This window comes from Lissotriton helveticus, chromosome 3_1 (assembly GCF_964261635.1).
Source record: "Lissotriton helveticus chromosome 3_1, aLisHel1.1, whole genome shotgun sequence".
NCBI lineage: Eukaryota > Metazoa > Chordata > Amphibia > Caudata > Salamandridae > Lissotriton > Lissotriton helveticus.
Window position 1 is genome coordinate 191803794 of NC_136061.1, and position 20185 is coordinate 191823978.

Below are 20185 nucleotides of genomic sequence, written 5' to 3' on the forward strand. Positions count from 1 at the left end.
GCACAGAGACAGAGATCCTGAATGTCAGAGATGATGTCCACAAATCACTAGATAAGGGCCAATGCTGTCTATTCATACTCCTGGACCTGTCGGCAGCCTTCGACACTGTTGACCACAAACTGCTCATCAATGTACTCCGAGAAAGGGTTAGAGCAGAAGAGGTGGTCTTACAGTGGTTTACCTCCTTTCTGCAGAACTGCTCGCAAAGAATACAAATTAAAAACTTCATCTCTGACTTACTCCCCATAAGCAGAGGTGTCCCGCAAGGATCAGTTCTCTCCCCAGCACTGTTCAACATATACATGGAACCCCTAGCCTCCATACTCAAAAAAGCCAACATCCCCTTCCACCTCTATGCGGACGACACCCATATCTACCTAGAAACCTCCTCCTTTGACGATATAGAGAGACCAAATGACACTCTGAGAGAAGTCTAACTCTGGCTATTCCACAACCACCTCAAACTCAACCAAGATAAGACGGAAATCCTTCTCGTATCCAACAAATAGCAGACCCCCTAAGTCACAGAATGGCTAAAAACCATTGATGCTCTCAACTGCAATCTCACACCAGCCGACTCTATAAAATCACTGAGAATCACTTTGGACCCAAACTTAGACATGGACAAGCATATCAAGATCACTGCTAAGAGCGCATTCCTCAACATAAAATTACTCAACAAAATAAAACTCTTCATCCCTTCCAACAACCTGAAACAAGCTACACACTCCCTGGTTTTGTCCAGGCTTGATTATGGGAACGCAATCCTCACAGGCACGGCAATATCTCACCTGGCTCCCCTCAGATCAACTCTAAATGCAGCAGCAAGGATGGTCACTGGAGTAAAGAAATATGAACACATCTCTCCCTCACTCAGAGATCTAAACTCGCTACTAATTGAAATGCGTTCCAACTTCAGAACTGCTGGTCTCACACACAAAGCTCTTCACACTGGCATATCTGCCTACCTGGCCGCCATACTCAGGAAGGCAGGTCAGACAAGGAACCTCAGGAGTATGAACACTCTACTTCTCATTCCTCCGAAAACTCGCAAACAAAAAGCCTTATCATGCTTCTTCTCTGGAAATGCCCCCAAAATGTGGAACTCCATCCCAATATATATCAGGACTAACCCCTCCTTCACAAAATTCAAAAGCCAACTCAAAGACCTCTTCCTCAACCGAACTCTGTTGAATAATTAACTGACGCCTAACTAAAATCTTACGCAAGGCAGTATATAATGACTTTGATAAGAAGGCATCTACAGCACCTACCTCTTGACTCGCTCCTTTGTCCCCCTCCTTGAACTAAATTCGCCACAAATCAATATGTATATTATTGATATACTATATGTTTGATTGCATTTCGATAAATGTTGTAAAGTGCTCAGATACCCTCGGGTCTGCCCAGCGCTATATAAAACTCTTAAAAATAAAATAAACGTGTATAGGACAGCAAATCACTTGTGAGGGTGTCCATGCGCTGAGGATCTTGCAGCGGAGTCTCAGTCGAACAGCCAGGTCCTGAGTCCTTTCCTGAATTCCAGCAGAGAGAGTGAAGTCCAGAGGAGAAGAAGGAGGTCATTCCAAGACCTGGCCACAAGGTAGGAGAAGGAACGACCTCCACTGTAGCTTCAACGTATGTGAGAGGTGTGGGTGAGGTGAAGAGAGGCGTACTATTGACACCCTTGCATCCCTGAAATTGCATTTTCAATTTGCGATACTCTAATTGAGAATCGCAAATTGAGAATGTCTTCCCATTCATTCCTATGGGCCTTCTAGCCCATAGGAATGAATGAGAAGGTATTCCTTATTTGCGAATCTCAATTTGCGATTCGCAAATAAGGAATAAGTGGGATTTGCAAACATTTTTGCTAATCCTACCTACATTGCGTTTTGCGATTCTCTAATTGCGATTCCCTAAAAATCGCAATTTGAGAATCGCAAAACACAAATTACCTACATATGGCCCATAGTCTTTTCAGGAGGTGCAAGGAGATTCCCACGTAGATTGCACTGACTTATTCCAGCCTGCGGGTGACTAGGGCTTTGGTGACGATTCGTCTGGTGTTTGCCAGGAGCCATTTGAAGATCTTGCGGAGGTTGCGAAGAGTGAGGAAGGAGGCGGAAGAGACAGCGTTGATCTGGTTTTTCATGGTGAACTTGCTGTTCAGCATGAAGCCGTAGTTGCGGGCATGGTCTGTCGGCGTGAATGAGGATCCTAGTTTGGAAGGCCACTAGGAGTCGTTCCACGAGGAGGTGTTGTTCCTGAAGATCAGTACTTCTGTTTTCTCTGTGTTGAGTTTCAGGAAGTCGTCTTTCATCCAGTTGGCGATACTCATCATGAACCTATGGAAGTTGGCCCTCATAGTGGAGGGCTCTTCTGAGCTAGTTGCAGTCGACGTAGGAAAGATGTTCTATCCATGGGTTCTGATGATGTTGTCCAAGACGGTCATGCAGGTGTTGAACACGGTGGGGATGAAGGATGAGCCTTGAGGAACGCTGCAGATGATGCTCTTGTATCTGGAGGTGAAGAAAGGAAGGAGGATTCTCTGGTTTCTTCCAGTGAAGAATGAGGCAATCAAATTGAGGGTGTCTTCTTGAATTCCGGTGTGGTGGAGGCTCTTGCTAAGGGTGTGGTGGGATATGGTGTCGAATGCTGCTGAGAGGTCTCCTAAGAGAGCCTAACAAGGATTCTGACAGTGTAAATCTTTGGTACTCACGGTTTGCCAGATGGGGTAACCAGCCCGAAAACCCTTGCCTACTAGTGTAATCTGTAAGATTCCATGTAATAAAGTACCTATCTTTAGGCTTTAACTATACAATAACAACAATCCACCCTTAAATGCATATGGACTTTAAAATATGCTATTCAAAATAAATACATCAGGCCTACAGCCTTTATCATGACATTTCATAATAAAAGGATCAGACCCATAGCCGTGTTTACTGGCTTGTCACAATAAACAACACAGTCCATCTGTCCCGAGTATAAGATGTGCAATAATATAAGAATGCAAAACAAGCAAATTAGCCTGAATAAAACCCTGTACTCAGGAGAACCAACACGTGGATGGAACCTAATCCCCTCTCACTTTTAGTACACCGAAACGTCTTTTTAGTTGATTACATAAGATCCTGCAACAACTGCCCTTCAGACCAGACCTATAAGTACATGTAGATAAGTGTAGCCCTGTGCATCTAATACTGCTCTCAAACATGGAACTGCACTTTGAAGTCTTTATTGAATAAATGGCAGGAGAGGGTGTTGGAATTGGAAAACAGCAACATAATCCTCATCACTGCCAGCCTCCCATCTGCGCTGCTGCCGAAAAAAAACAAATACTAAGACACTTTAATGCCATTTGTGTGCGCCTTCGACCACCTCAAATGTCAAGGAAGCCAAACTGCACAGGCAGCAAACAAAATAATCACAGCTGCTTGGATGGAAATCATTTTTTCGTGGAGGCACACAACCACTGCCCAATCAAAACATGTACTCTTGTCCACCGACGCGTGCACAGGACCAAATCCCCTCTCTGTAGTACTTCTGAAAGCTCATTTTTAGGTGATCACATAAGGTTCAGTGACAGTTATTGTTAGTAGAACAGTCTAAGATGATCCACCAGGATTGCTGCCTATGTGTTCCTTCGTGCTCTTAAATTAGATATTTAACATTAAGGCACTGGGTTCAAATTCAGCACAGGCATACTCTGCTAATACGAAAAAAACAAGATACTAATTAAAAACGGATATACATGTTGAAATCCACAAATATTGGGGTAAAATGCAGCTCGTAAAGTCAAAAGGTGCCTGCAGTAAGAGCAGCAGTATTAAGAAACCCTAGATTCATGGCGCAAAATAGAAACCCCAAGTAGACCCTGCGGGCAACAGGCTATGTATAACATTTGGGAGGAGAGAATTCTTATCCTCAATGAGATGGAGCTGTAATTACATTACATGAGAACAGGGAATGTTTCTTCTAAGCTTGTGAGCTTATGAGTGATGCAATACTGCTGAATACAACATAGGCTTCTTGAGTCACTCCTGTGTGTTGCATCTCACAGACAGATTGGGTGACTTTACGGGAATGATTAAGAACAGAAAGAAGGCTTTTACTGCCATTATCTACATTTAAGTCAACTAACATCTTGTTAATGTTATGTAGATAACTCATTTGAGAATTACCATACTTCTGAGCCTGATTAATGTAGGTACAACTAGACCACAACAGGCGACAGGAACAGCATTATTTTTGGCACAGATGGTCTACGGTTCCTCACCTGTTGGGACACGGAGTCCATATCCACAAGGTCGTCAGTCTCCATGATGGGCTCGCTCTCCGGCGATGACGTCTCCGATGGGATCACCACGACAGGGCTTATATGCTCTTCCAAGGCTGACGCTCGCAGGAAATTGGGGGGATTCTGTTGAAAGACAAATGTGTTGAAGTCCAGCAGGCTTATGGGAGCGGTTTTGGAGACTCTCCACCATCCACGTGACAAATCAAATGAAGAGCGTAGTGGAAAGAAGCAAAAACCCACACACTACATCACTACTACTGTAACAAGGGCAGCACACTAAAGGTGCCGTCTGCTGCACTGCACTAATCTGCTACTACTGCACTGAGGGCTGCAGCCACAGTACCACACTAATTATGACACTAGGGACATCCACATGTTGCACTGCACTGCATGACCTATTTACAACAACCGCTACACTAACTAGAGTGCTTTCTTCACTGCACAGAGTGTAACACCTGCCCAACTGAACAGAGATTGATACATGAATGAAAGCACTAAAGGTACCACAAAACACTGTCAGGATCAAAAGATGCAACCTTGCACTAGGAATGACACTGGCAGCACAAATCTAAGAGCCAAGCCTGTTGAGCCACACTGCGGCTGATACAAGCATCACAGCACTAAGGGTGAAGCGTAAAGCACCGCACTAAGGGCAATAGGTGTATAATTATAATATATAGAAAACTGCAGCACTGCAGTAGGGGTGACACGTCCAGCACTGCACTGAGCGACACTTCCAGCACTTCACACGGAGCAACACCAGGAGCACTGGATGGGAATATCTTCAGAACTGCTTCACTGCTGACAACAATAGCACTGCTCTTAGTCTAATGCACCAGAAAAACCGCTGCACAAGCCTTAAAGGATTCAATTAGATTCTCTATTAAGAAGGCCCACTGCAGTGTATACACCGTATTCTGCACTGCACTAATGATGACACAGGCAAGATTGAACAAAGGTTGACAACAGCACTAAAGCTGACACAGCACTAAAAAACACTCCAAAAGAGTGGCTTTACACAGCTGCAGCACAGCAGGAATGGCGATATCTACAGCACTGCCTTAAGAGCAGCACACAGCAGGCATCAGTAGCACTACCATAGGGGTGACACCTGTAGAACAGCCCTATGGCTGAAAGGAGTAGCACTGCACTAGGAGTGGGGTGTGAAACACTGATACACTGATCCAAAGTGCTGCAGTAAAAGAAACACCGACAACGCTGCACTAAGGGAAACACCTGTTGCCATGCGCTAAAGGCAAAACCTGTTTCACTGCAGCACTGTACTAACCTAAGAACCCTATAGCAAAGCAGTCGCAAGAGGGGCATCTGCTGTGTGTTAACACACTAACACTGTGAGGCACAGCCCTATAGCCTGTATAGTGGTGTGTGAACTATAAGATCATTGTTGGCCAACCCAAGTCACAGGCAGGCAAGAAGAGCAGCTCTAGGCCGACACCCCCGCCAGGAGGGCGCAGGACTCACCTCGGGCAGCTGTGGGATCTGAATGAGGCGCTTGAAGTACTGCAGGTTACTGGACCGATAGAACAGGTCTTTCAATCTGGAAGAGAGAAGGCACAAGAGCATGGTGGGTGCTCATGAGTACAAGGAATCAAGGAGCCTGAGGCCATGTGGCTTAACCCTGCCACCTTCATCAAGAAATGATCTAGTCTGGATGAGAGAGGGACTGGCTTTTTTTAGTGTCGGAGGGCACTTTGATCATGAAAAATAAAGAATAAATAATGTAAATAGTAATACAAGGATAAATTGGCAAACCGCATGTATGTATGTTGCCCACTGTCTTTTCTACTTCCCCACCTCTCATCTCACTCATCATTCTTTTCATGCCTTATCCTGCGAGCTCTTAAGAAACACTATGCATAATACAAACATGGATTAATGACCACAGCTTTCATTTTCTTCTGCCAACCTCCCTCTTTCCATTCCCACCTACCCTTTTCTCTAATCCCCCCTTACCCCCCACTCCTGGGGCACTCACTTCTTGAACTGCTCCTGGAAGCGGTCTCTATGGCCTTGCAGGGTGTCTGCTGGAAGACCTGTCAGAGAGGATAAAGAACAAGCACTTAGTCAGTACTGCAGAGTATTGGGGGCCAGGCATCCGATGCGGAGACAGAAACTCTGGGTACGCCACACTTCGCGTCAGAGCTTATGGAGCTCAGCACATCACAGTGTCATACGCATACTCAATATTTCCATGCTTATGCATTTCATGGATCTATGTCGAACAGCATACTTGCCAATCCTGCTCAAACATGGTGTTTCCCCAAGAACACATAGTTATTACATGGTATTTAGAGGCAGAATTATAAATGCGCACAGTGTTTTCCATCCGCTCAAGAGCTGACGTATGTCGTGGTACTTGGTAGGGCGAACCTAGCCAAAAAGCAGCAGAGTGCTGTACTGGGTCGATAAGGAAACAACGCTTTCCTACAGACCACAGAACTGTGTGCATAGATGGTGTATTCCAGCAGATCAAATAAATGTACTTGTACAGTGCGTCCCTGAATAGCACAGCACTCTGTACATGCATAGTGCTTTCCTGCGGAGCAAGGATGGTTCCGCGTACTGAGCTAAATATAAACATGCTTCTGGCATAGCAAAGAGCTGTATGCACACACAGCACCTCCTTGCACAATGTGAACATATGCACTGACACAATGCCTCCCTGTAACTCATAGAGCTATGAACATACCTATTGCTATTGTGCTTACCGGGAGGGCATGGGCCTATGTACAGATCTAGGCACATACATAAAGCTTCCCTGCAGCCTACATCTTTTTGTGTTTGTTTATTTGCTTCCCAACCACTCAAACCTCTGGTGAGAGTTGTACTTCTCATGAATTCCCATAGGGTCTGGTGGTTGGCAATCATGCATATTGTTCCTGGAACAGCCTAGGGAGCCTTGAACTCCATTGGTTGCTTTCCAACAGACCTTGAACCTCTGGGGAGCACAGTACTTACATGAGTGCAGCTTGAAGAGAAGTTTCACAGTGTAGTCGTACAAGTGACTGGAGTCCAATATAACTTGGATTAAAGGAGCTAACCGGCATTGACCAGCAGCTGTGACGGACACCGAGCGCGACATGTCCAAGGAGCTGAACACTGAAAAGAGAGAGATGTACTCAATCACAGGCGGAAAAGCACAGGATTTCAATGCAATCAGACTTGATCCTTCATCACTGCAGGAGACTCTTTACAAACTATTCAATAAGAGAGCAAAGTGAGCAACAGACAAAGATTGATTCACTTTACGGCACACAATCCACAGCCTCAAAAGACTTGCATGTCCTAAAATTTCATTATTCCACCAAAGTACAATCCTACGAGTGCATGTCTTTTACACCAAGTAGTACGGCCAAAGGGTTCAGTGGTCTCATTTAGGCTGGATAAGTTACTTACCTGTAACACTGGTTCAGCAGCATTGCAGTACTCAGCGACTGGCTCTTAAACACAAGTATACTTTCAGCATTATTACAATGTGCTTTGCAACCCACTACCAAGATCAACCCAAATACTATCACCATATTTACATATCTTGCTGCAATGCCAGATATATCAGATGCACTGTACGACCACCCACCTGATTTAGCAATAAGACCCAGGACGAACATCGGACTGTAAACGAACAAATACAGGATCGAACTAACACTAAACACATAGAAAACGTATTTGCCTTCGATGGAAAGTTATCATCTACACCATCTTTTTTTTTTATTAAAATGTAAATAGGACATCTTAAATTGCTTAATCACTGTGGTACGTTGCTCGTTCATTTACCATTCCGCAGAATTCAAAGCATCAGCTGTCATAATTTCAAAAACCACCCAAACAATGGAGACAGTTTCATCCCCTCTTCCCATTACTTCGATTGAACCACCATTTGTACATATATTTACAAGATTCTGAATGTATTCCAAGGGCTCTATTTTTGTTGATATTTCTTAGTACAACATCTACCGTTGTATTCTAGCAAAGTTGGGCAGTTGTATTCTACTGTTCCAGATTATATGCAGGAGCTTAAATTGTAGAATTCTAAATCCTGTTTTAATGGCAACCTCTCTTGGCCCCTACAATGCCTCATTTCATTCATCTTCTTCCATTTCATCCCAGTCTTGTGACCATCTCTCCCAACATTTAGTTAATGTATGTGACACATTATTAATGATCGTGTTTAAATATTAGAGGTATTACTTTTCTGAAGAATGCTTCGGTCAGAATTTGGTCTTAAGTGGTGCACTCTCTTCCACCTTTACGTTACAACGCAGGTGTACAGTTATGGTTTGTTTACTTTGGATACACCAGGGTATCTCATTACCACTCATTTCATACTCCTCTTTGAGTACTGTGAATGTCTTCATGTTTTTGGTCCTAAACATCCCCCACCTTGCTTACTCCAATTAGGTCCAATTTTTAAACACTTTAAGGTTGCCCAACTCCCGTAGCTGGTCGCCGACCCACTAGGGTGGCTTTTTAGTTAGGACTACACTAGAGTCAAAATGGTTGACTGCAGTCTGCCAAGCCTTAACCACGGTAGTCACGCACTCCGGCAGTTCCTTGGGTGGTCTTTTCCCATAGAGTGCAGCAACTTCACTCAGCTACCTGGGGGCTTCGATGCCTATTCTAAGGACAGGCGTGTTCTGAGGGGTGAAGGGCCATTCATCGATCACTGCCAATTGAGCAGATGAATAATAAACTTCGGAGCCGGGAAGGGAAATGTCTCTATGGTATAAACCTTTGGTGAGCTTCCATATAGATATTGATCCAGGCCATATTAACATATCACTGCAAGTTCAGAAACAATTATTAAACAGGCCACATTTCCAGCCTTATGAGTGTGCTTTTTAAAAACAATATATATATTTTATTGGATTTTCAAATAAAACAAACCTTCAGCAACTTACAGGTTGGTGCACGAACGGTCCCTACAGCAATTGAGGGAATCATCAAAATGTTATTTATTTTTAAGAAAGACTGCCAATTGTATGAAAAGCAACGGGTCACCATCAAACCAGAGGTCCCTTGCATGTGGAGCAGATATAAGCAGTCACAAGCCTTCTCTCCAGGCCAGCAAGTCATCAGTGAAACTGTCCTCCTTCCTGGCTCAAAGAATGTGGGTCTTTTCAGTGTAGGCTTAATTCTACTTGGTCTATTACTCAGACTTGTAAATATCATTGTTTAAAATATGAAGATGTTTGTTTTAAATGTTAAGGCACCAAGGGCCTCATGTAGGTAAATGGTATTTACAGATTCGTAAATACCGAATTTTACCGATTCGGTATTTACAAATTGGTAAATGCTATGTAGGTATATTTACCGAATCGGTAACATTCGGTAATTACGGAATCGGTATTTACCGATTCGGTAATTGCCATTGATTCCTATGGGCCAGGAACCAATGGCAATTACCGAATCAGTAAATACCGATTCGGTAAAATTACCGATTTTACAAGGGGGACAGGGTGTCACTTTGATTCAGGCTTGTGTGCCCTTAGGGCATGTATGTGTGCCACATGGCACAGGTGTACATGCACAGATGTGCATGTACACAGGAATTCGTTATTTACCATCAAATAGCATTTGATGGTAAATAACGAATTCTTAAGGGCCTGTGGCACTGTTTTCAGTGCCACCTACATCCCAGATTACCGATTCTGTAAATTTACCGATTCGGTAATTTACAGAATCGGTAAATTTACCGATTCGGTAAATTTACAGAATCGGTAATATTTTGGCCCCCTACATCTGAAACTCCAAATACCGGTCGGTAACGGCTGAAATCGGCTGTTACCGACCGGTATTTGGCCACCTACATATGGCCCCAAGTAACCTATCAACGTGTACGTCATTGTAGAAGAAACAGTGGGACAGCCACTAACAGGAGAAAACGTATAAATGAACTGCAGGGGAATTCTAGACCAGCGTTGACCAAGATTGTGATTTCACATCAAACAACTTCTAGTGGAAGGCATCTATGCCACATTTAGAACTTGCATACTTGCATGCAATTTGGAAGTAGGGGCAGATACTTGCCCTGGAAAACCTAGGTAAGAGAACTAAAAATCTCACTGATGCTCGAGTAGAATGTAGGACTAATGCTCCATCTGATATAGCAGATCAGATCTGTTGAGGGAAGAAAGGTGGATAATGTCTACTTAAAGCAGTGTTGTCCACTGTAGGTATTAAGGGGCTGCAATCAGGACAGATTTTGTGGATATCCACCTAAAATAAATTAATTCACACATAATCACAATGAAGCTATTTTCATACTGTGAACACTGCAAATCTTGCACGACATAGCTCCCCTGAACATACACTGGACAAATGTAGTCCAGAACTTACTCACCTTATAACTCACCTACAGAAATCGGGGAACAAATGAAAACATGTTTTCTGGCAAGACACAGAATGAGCAGTACTCAAAGTTGCCTTGTAGGAATATTGGTGCATTAGTATGGTGTTGTGCATTCACAACAAAGACAGTGGGGTTCTGCAAAAAAGGAGGATGATCTTTGCGATCCTGTTAAACAGCGCTGAGCATCTCTCTTCAGTGGTCACCTGCTCACAGAGGAGTTCACGGTAGTCAGGACCAGTTACCTGTATGGCTTTGGAGACTGCCCTGTACTTCAGATGCTTGTCTTTATTTACAGTCTAGAGGACCTCACTTCTTCTTGCCACCTTTTGCAGTACGCTCTCAGAATGGTGTTTATGGAGAGCAGGACCGCCTTTTTGTGACAAATCACCAAGGAGCAATAATGTGTGAGAGAACATCATTAGAAGAGGTGCACTGATGTGAAATACAGTTCCTCTGGAGTCCAGCATATTGAGCTGAGAAGACAGGCCATTCTCCAATCACGAGCCTCCCTTTAACACACCGCTGTCTAAAGAAAACCCAATATAAAATTAATATATATTTTTCAACAGCTAACTAAAGGGTAAGTCTTATGTATTAGAGACGTCAATGTGATGAGGTCCCTTCTAGCTCCGCATGAATTCTGAATGCACCGACTATGCCAGCACTCTTGCAAAGGCTTCACTTTGAGTCTGGCTCACTTTGAGAACCTCTCACGCTCCTGCTGCTGCCAGAAAAATTCACCTACGCTGCCCACCAACCCTTCGCTGATCCCCTGATCCAGCGCGGACCCGCCCGCCTGTCTCCCGCTGCCCGGCTGCTCTTTGACATCCAGAGCGAGGCCGCCGAGTGGAGACCAGCGAGGGGCGGACTTCATTGTCCAGAGGCCCTTGCGGTGATCCGCGTCACCGGGGAGCGCCAGGAGGAGCTTAAATTCACCATCAGCCCCATTGAGGGGGTGAACCTCTCACGGTCCTGCTGCTGCCAGAAAAATTCACCTACGCTGCCCACCAACCCTTCGCTGATCCACTGATCCAGCGCGGACCCGCCCGCCTGTCTCCCGCTGCCCGGCTGCTCTTTGACATCCAGAGCGGGGCCGCCGAGTGGAGACCGGCGAGGGGCGGACTTCATTGTCGAGAGGCCCTTGCGGTGATCCGCGTCACCGGGGAGCGCCAGGAGGCGCTTAAATTCACCATCAGCCCCGTCTCGCGGGACGCCGGGCGAAGGCCGGGCCAAGGGCGGGCCCGTTTAAGCCCGTTCAAGACCGGGTAAGACTGGACTGGGCCACCCCATTAACATTTTATTCCCCAAGACTTATAGTTTGCTGTATCAATTCATTGTATGTATCATTTTTATAACTGGTAAACGTGTTCTTGTTGTATTATTATTTTAGCTACACGTATTTTATTATTATCCGATTAGATTTATTATTGACATTTACATTACAATCTCATCATGAGTCCAAGGGGAACCAGGAGCAAAACAGCTCAGGGACTAGCCCAGGTCACAGGACCTATTGATCAATTCATCACGAAGGCTAACGAGGCAATTAATCAGGGTATAATTCTTCTAGATAGAAGAGTTTCACAAGATCTTGCTACAGCGCGTAGGTCCTCAATGGGCCTATTGGCGCTATCTAAAACTCCAACGCAGCCAGAAGGAATGGGCCCACGTCAGTTGGAAATTCCAGTAGACATCCATACCATCCCTAATAATGTAGACTTATCTGCAACTCAATTTTCAATAGACTCAGAAATTAGGGATGACCTAGAGAAAACACCCATTCTGACAATGAGCCCAACCCAGATTGTACCCCCAACTCAATCAGAACCATTAAAAAACCAGGAAATGGGGATAAGGGAGGGAGCTATCCCAAAACAAAACAATACTAAGATGAGACATGTTCGTAAACAACAACCCGTCATACCCCCTGCAAAGAACCAAAGATCTCATAAGCCCACCTCTAAACAAAATGGCCCAAATTCTAAAACTACGTCTATTGTCAACCTTTCTTTAACACCGCTTAATTTAGATGCTACAGATATGGTGGAGGGTGCGAGCAACACAAACGAACCAAATAAGCAGCTGCTAGCCAGCATTGGGGACCTCATTAAGATACATTTGCTTCCAATGGAGCGTACATTGATGAACATTGAAAAACAAATTGCCAAACTGTCTACCCACTTAATCACCTCGACCAATCATAGTACAGTAGGGGTCACTAACTTAGCGGGTCATAAAGGTACCATTGTACAGAAACAGCTAGGGCTACCACAACCTAAAAATTCTAAAACTATCCCCAATCCCCAAGAAAAACCTAAAGTAGTCCAAGTCTCATCACAGTCTAACTCAGACACAGCTGGAGGTCCTATACAAGTCGAAAAACAAAAGCCAATACCATCTAAAACTCCAGTTCCACAATTGGAGGGAGCAAACAAAAAGGGAGGGAAGTTTAGGCGTTCCATCAACCTTCCCCCAGAAGCAAGCCCTTACACTGTGATTTTAACAGGAGTTCCAGAACTATCCGAAAATATGAGAGAATCTACATGGTCCCTAACAAACAAAGTACAGCAATGGCTCAGTATAAATAGACCCTTTCCACCGAATTGTAATTCTAGATTCTCAATGGTGCCTGGATTGGTGAAACAAGGAAAAAAACACAGGGAGCTTGCATCATCATAAATTTTGATGACCCGGGTACGGTTAAGTACATTTGTTCGTGGACTACCTTGGAGAAAAAGGGAGGTATCGACGCGAATCGTCTATCCTTCTTTTACCCTCCAATATATGACTACGACCAAGAACCCCCGTATCACTGGAATCAATGTCCCGATTGGAACTGGACCCAAGTAGAGCCGCGGAATAGGAGGAGGGATTGGGAGCCCTGGTCTTGGAATCCAAGAAGAGAGCAATCATACACGGAAGGATGGAGGGGCATACCAACCAGTAATCGTTTTTCATCTTTAGAAATGGTAGATTGACCACCAGTCCCCCAAAATCCACCTAACGAGTCACAGGGGCCCCTAAATAGCCACCTCAGCAGCAAGGGAGAGAAGTAACTCCCACTCGAAGCTACATGAGATAAACCCCTAGCACAGAGAGACATAGTAGGAATAAATCACAGACTAACTGAGTTAAGAGCGGGATTAAGTCAAAAGGATCAAAGTCAAATGAGACACAACAAAACTCTTGGGGAACGCCTATCCCTTGTAACATGGAACATCGCGGGTCTCTCAAAAAAAGCCACAGACCCATCTTTCCTGATTTTTGTAAACAATTTTGACCTAATATCTCTCCAGGAATGCTGGGACCTGGAGCCTACAAACTTAGATGGCTTCAGTACCCATTTTACCCCGGCCATTCGGCCTAGCATGGGTAGAAACTCAGGCGGTCTCTGCCTTTTTGCCTCAAATAGGGCAAATATAACCATAGAGAGTCTTTATTTTCCCAAGATAATCATATGAATAAAGATAAACATATAAAAATTGGACATTCAATGCAGGCATTTAAAGTAAAAAAGAAAGGGGCTCCCAGCTTTGTCCTGATTAATCTATACAATAACATAGCAAGGGATAACCAGGTAGCCTTTGTAGATGAATTAACAAATGTTTTGAAGAGGAGTTTTGGAAGTGATAAAGCGGAAAATTGCGCCATAGTGATGGGCGACTTTAACTGCCATTTATGCCCTCATAGTGGATCAAGAATCTGTGATATAAGAAGCCTCAATGGCGAATATACCACCCACTTTGAACATACACACTTTGGTAATTTAATGAATAAATGTATACATGAGTGGGATTTAGGCTTTTTTAATGAGCTAACCGAGCCAATGATTGACTTCCAACCCACTTTCCACGGTAGGGGGTCACACTCAACAATAGATTTTGTGCTAATGTCAAACACTCACTACCGGAGTGCTGTGGACTTTAAAAAGGAGGACATAGTCATGAGTGATCATTATCCAATTAGTGCGATATTCGATGTCGGATCTAGCACCAGCCGGACATCGGATGTTACAGAAACCTTACACTGCCATTCAATCTCGCTGGCACGCACTAATGGTTATTCTATAAAATGGTCCAAAGTAAATACCAAAACCTTCTTGAAAGATCTGATCACGGAGGATTTTGAACAATTCATGATTTGCATAGAAGATCCTCCAAACCCTCGTGCAGTAAAATCCGCCTTTGAAGAAATAGCAAGCACAATTAAGAAAAACCTCACCAGGAAACAAAAAGACGCTGCTAGGGATAAGTGTGTAGGCTGGTTTAATTCCGAGTGCTCTAAAGCGCATAATATTCTAAAAGACACATTAAAAAGAGTACCCAAAATTCAATCAGAAATTAGAATAGCACGACTGGCCTACAAACAATCAATTAAGAAAAGAAAAATGGAACTCAAAAATGCCGCCTGGGAGGCATTACTAAAAGCCAGCATTTTAAAGGACAATCCGGCTTTTTGGAGGGAAGTGAACGCACCTTTTTTCAAGGAGAGGACCACGGACCTCTTAGAAATTGCCATTACAGAGGATGTGTGGATCAACCATTTTACAGAGTTATATATAAAATAGATGAGATGGTTGAACCACTTAATGATGATCTTTGGACCCCACAAGAGAAAGACCCGCAGAGATCTATGGAAGATATATTCCCACTACATATCCACTTTACCCCCCTAGAGATAGAAGAGGCCATAGTGGAAAGTGCAAACTCCAAAGCTCCGGGGCCTGATGGAATTCCAACTGACCTATTTAAAGATAATATATCCCTATGGGCCCCCCTTCTCACAAATGTACTTAATTCTTACACTGTAGCAGGTTTCCCCACAACATGGCAAGAAGCTATCATAATCCCAATCTTCAAAAAAGGAGATAGAATGGACCCAAAATGTTATAGGCCAATCACCCTGCTTGATTCAATGATGAAGGTGGCAGGAAGAGTTTTGCTGAACCAATTACAAACCTGGGCCACAGAACATGGAATCCTTTCAAAATTCCAATATGGATTTGTTTCAGGCCTAGGCACAGTAGAACAATGCCTTAACCTGGCCCTGATTACAAACAAATACGTTGCGGTAAAGAAGACAAATCTATACATGACTTTTGTTGACTTAAGCTCAGCATTCGATTGTCTTAACCACAGCGTACTCTGGAACACCCTCAAGGAGATGGGAATAGATGCAAATATTCTTGCATTTATAAAGGAATTATATCGAGGGGCGGGGGCAATGGTACGCTATGACGTTAATGGAAAATGTACTAAAAAATTCCCTATAAAAAAAGGAGTTCGTCAGGGATGTATCCTTGCCCCGTTCCTTTTTAATTTATATATAAATAGTGTTGCAGACTACTTGGCCAAGCTAGAAGTAGATTACCCTAAAATCAATGGTGTGGCAGTTCCACTATTACTATATGCAGACGATGCTGTCATTATGTCTCGAACACAAATAGGTCTGCAAAAAGCACTCACCGGCTTTTCCTCATACATGAGTTCGAGAGGTTTAAGGATAAACGTGGGTAAAACCTTCACAATGTGCTGTAGCTTGAAAAATAAAGTAGATTGTAACACCTTCTTAAATTCTACAAAGATAAGCTTAACTAAATCTTTTACATATTTGGGCATTGTTTTTAATAACAGGGGTCCATGGAAAATGGCCATTAACACACGCAACCTGGCCTTTTGCAGAGAAATAGGCGCTCTAAAGAAATTTGCCAAAAAATTGGGTGGTAAGCCTGTCCAGATCCTGCTCAATATCTATGCAGCGAAATGTGTCTCGACCGCAACTTATGGCACAGGAATCTGGGGCATGGCGGACAGCAGCGAAATCCAAATTACAGAGAATGCTTTTCTGAGATTCCTGTTAGCAGTCCCCAGATCTACTTCCACCACTATATGTCACAACAAACTTGCTCGGGTCCACATCACGGACATAATCAAGATAAGCCCAATACTGCTGTGGCACAAGATATGGACCTCGAATAAAACAGCATTTAGCAAGGACGTGATCAGAGACTGTATGGGCCTAGCCCTCCCGCGGAATATACCTTGGCTTTCTTATATTAGTAAATTTTTGAATTCCATAGGGCATTCTGACCTATATGAAAATCCTACATCGTGCACCCTAATTACAAAGAAGGCACTCAAAGAATGCTGTTTAGGCCTACTACAAGATAGACGCTCCTACTTATTGGATTTTCAAATAAAACAAACCTTCAGCAACTTACAGGTTGGTGCACGAACGGTCCCTACAGCAATTGAGGGAATCATCAAAATGTTATTTATTTTTAAGAAAGACTGCCAATTGTATGAAAAGCAACGGGTCACCATCAAACCAGAGGTCCCTTGCATGTGGAGCAGATATAAGCAGTCACAAGCCTTCTCTCCAGGCCAGCAAGTCATCAGTGAAACTGTCCTCCTTCCTGGCTCAAAGAATGTGGGTCTTTTCAGTGTAGGCTTAATTCTACTTGGTCTATTACTCAGACTTGTAAATATCATTGTTTAAAATATGAAGATGTTTGTTTTAAATGTTAAGGCACCAAGGGCCTCATGTAGGTAAATGGTATTTACCGATTCGTAAATACCGAATTTTACCGATTCGGTATTTACAAATTGGTAAATGCTATGTAGGTATATTTACCGAATCGGTAACATTCGGTAATTACGGAATCGGTATTTACCGATTCGGTAATTGCCATTGATTCCTATGGGCCAGGAACCAATGGCAATTACCGAATCAGTAAATACCGATTCGGTAAAATTACCGATTTTACAAGGGGGACAGGGTGTCACTTTGATTCAGGCTTGTGTGCCCTTAGGGCATGTATGTGTGCCACATGGCACAGGTGTACATGCACAGATGTGCATGTACACAGGAATTCGTTATTTACCATCAAATAGCATTTGATGGTAAATAACGAATTCTTAAGGGCCTGTGGCACTGTTTTCAGTGCCACCTACATCCCAGATTACCGATTCTGTAAATTTACCGATTCGGTAATTTACAGAATCGGTAAATTTACCGATTCGGTAAATTTACAGAATCGGTAATATTTTGGCCCCCTACATCTGAAACTCCAAATACCGGTCGGTAACGGCTGAAATCGGCTGTTACCGACCGGTATTTGGCCACCTACATATGGCCCCAAGTAACCTATCAACGTGTACGTCATTGTAGAAGAAACAGTGGGACAGCCACTAACAGGAGGAAACGTATAAATGAACTGCAGGGGAATTCTAGACCAGCGTTGACCAAGATTGTGATTTCACATCAAACAACTTCTAGTGGAAGGCATCTATGCCACATTTAGAACTTGCATACTTGCATGCAATTTGGAAGTAGGGGCAGATACTTGCCCTGGAAAACCTAGGTAAGAGAACTAAAAATCTCACTGATGCTCGAGTAGAATGTAGGACTAATGCTCCATCTGATATAGCAGATCAGATCTGTTGAGGGAAGAAAGGTGGATAATGTCTACTTAAAGCAGTGTTGTCCACTGTAGGTATTAAGGGGCTGCAATCAGGACAGATTTTGTGGATATCCACCTAAAATAAATTAATTCACACATAATCACAATGAAGCTATTTTCATACTGTGAACACTGCAAATCTTGCACGACATAGCTCCCCTGAACATACACTGGACAAATGTAGTCCAGAACTTACTCACCTTATAACTCACCTACAGAAATCGGGGAACAAATGAAAACATGTTTTCTGGCAAGACACAGAATGAGCAGTACTCAAAGTTGCCTTGTAGGAATATTGGTGCATTAGTATGGTGTTGTGCATTCACAACAAAGACAGTGGGGTTCTGCAAAAAAGGAGGATGATCTTTGCGATCCTGTTAAACAGCGCTGAGCATCTCTCTTCAGTGGTCACCTGCTCACAGAGGAGTTCACGGTAGTCAGGACCAGTTACCTGTATGGCTTTGGAGACTGCCCTGTACTTCAGATGCTTGTCTTTATTTACAGTCTAGAGGACCTCACTTCTTCTTGCCACCTTTTGCAGTACGCTCTCAGAATGGTGTTTATGGAGAGCAGGACCGCCTTTTTGTGACAAATCACCAAGGAGCAATAATGTGTGAGAGAACATCATTAGAAGAGGTGCACTGATGTGAAATACAGTTCCTCTGGAGTCCAGCATATTGAGCTGAGAAGACAGGCCATTCTCCAATCACGAGCCTCCCTTTAACACACCGCTGTCTAAAGAAAACCCAATATAAAATTAATATATATTTTTCAACAGCTAACTAAAGGGTAAGTCTTATGTATTAGAGACGTCAATGTGATGAGGTCCCTTCTAGCTCCGCATGAATTCTGAATGCACCGACTATGCCAGCACTCTTGCAAAGGCTTCACTTTGAGTCTGGCTCACTTTGAGAACCTCTCACGCTCCGGCTGCTGCCAGAAAAATTCACCTACGCTGCCCACCAACCCTTCGCTGATCCCCTGATCCAGCGCGGACCCGCCCGCCTGTCTCCCGCTGCCCAGCTGCTCTTTGACATCCAGAGCGAGGCCGCCGAGTGGAGACCGGCGAGGGGCGGACTTCATTGTCCAGAGGCCCTTGCGGTGATCCGCGTCACCGGGGAGCGCCAGGAGGAGCTTAAATTCACCATCAGCCCCATTGAGGGGGTGAACCTCTCACGGTCCTGCTGCTGCCAGAAAAATTCACCTACGCTGCCCACCAACCCTTCGCTGATCCACTGATCCAGCGCGGACCCGCCCGCCTGTCTCCCGCTGCCCGGCTGCTCTTTGACATCCAGAGCGGGGCCGCCGAGTGGAGACCGGCGAGGGGCGGACTTCATTGTCGAGAGGCCCTTGCGGTGATCCGCGTCACCGGGGAGCGCCAGGAGGCGCTTAAATTCACCATCAGCCCCGTCTCGCGGGACGCCGGGCGAAGGCCGGGCCAAGGGCGGGCCCGTTTAAGCCCGTTCAAGACCGGGTAAGACTGGACTGGGCCACCCCATTAACATTTTATTCCCCAAGACTTATAGTTTGCTGTATCAATTCATTGTATGTATCATTTTTATAACTGGTAAACGTGTTCTTGTTGTATTATTATTTTAGCTACACGTATTTTATTATTATCCGATTAGATTTATTATTGACATTTACATTACAATCTCATCATGAGTCCAAGGGGAACCAGGAGCAAAACAGCTCAGGGACTAGCCCAGGTCACAGGACCTATTGATCAATTCATCACGAAGGCTAACGAGGCAATTAATCAGGGTATAATTCTTCTAGATAGAAGAGTTTCACAAGATCTTGCTACAGCGCGTAGGTCCTCAATGGGCCTATTGGCGCTATCTAAAACTCCAACGCAGCCAGAAGGAATGGGCCCACGTCAGTTGGAAATTCCAGTAGACATCCATACCATCCCTAATAATGTAGACTTATCTGCAACTCAATTTTCAATAGACTCAGAAATTAGGGATGACCTAGAGAAAACACCCATTCTGACAATGAGCCCAACCCAGATTGTACCCCCAACTCAATCAGAACCATTAAAAAACCA

General features: G+C 44.1%; 1 protein-coding gene across 2 annotated transcripts in view; it reads right to left on the reverse strand.

Moving 5' to 3' along the window:
- The window catches only part of HIP1 (huntingtin interacting protein 1), a 404747-nt gene that overhangs the window by 191763 nt on the left and 192799 nt on the right, over positions 1 to 20185 (reverse strand). For both annotated transcript variants that reach the window (XM_078679590.1, XM_078679591.1), the window contains 4 exons: positions 7283 to 7423; positions 6300 to 6357; positions 5786 to 5861; positions 4283 to 4426 (listed from right to left, as the gene is read on the reverse strand). In XM_078679590.1, coding sequence (XP_078535716.1) covers positions 4283 to 4426; positions 5786 to 5861; positions 6300 to 6357; positions 7283 to 7423 — 419 coding nt within the window. The remainder of the gene's footprint in view (positions 1 to 4282; positions 4427 to 5785; positions 5862 to 6299; positions 6358 to 7282; positions 7424 to 20185) is intronic.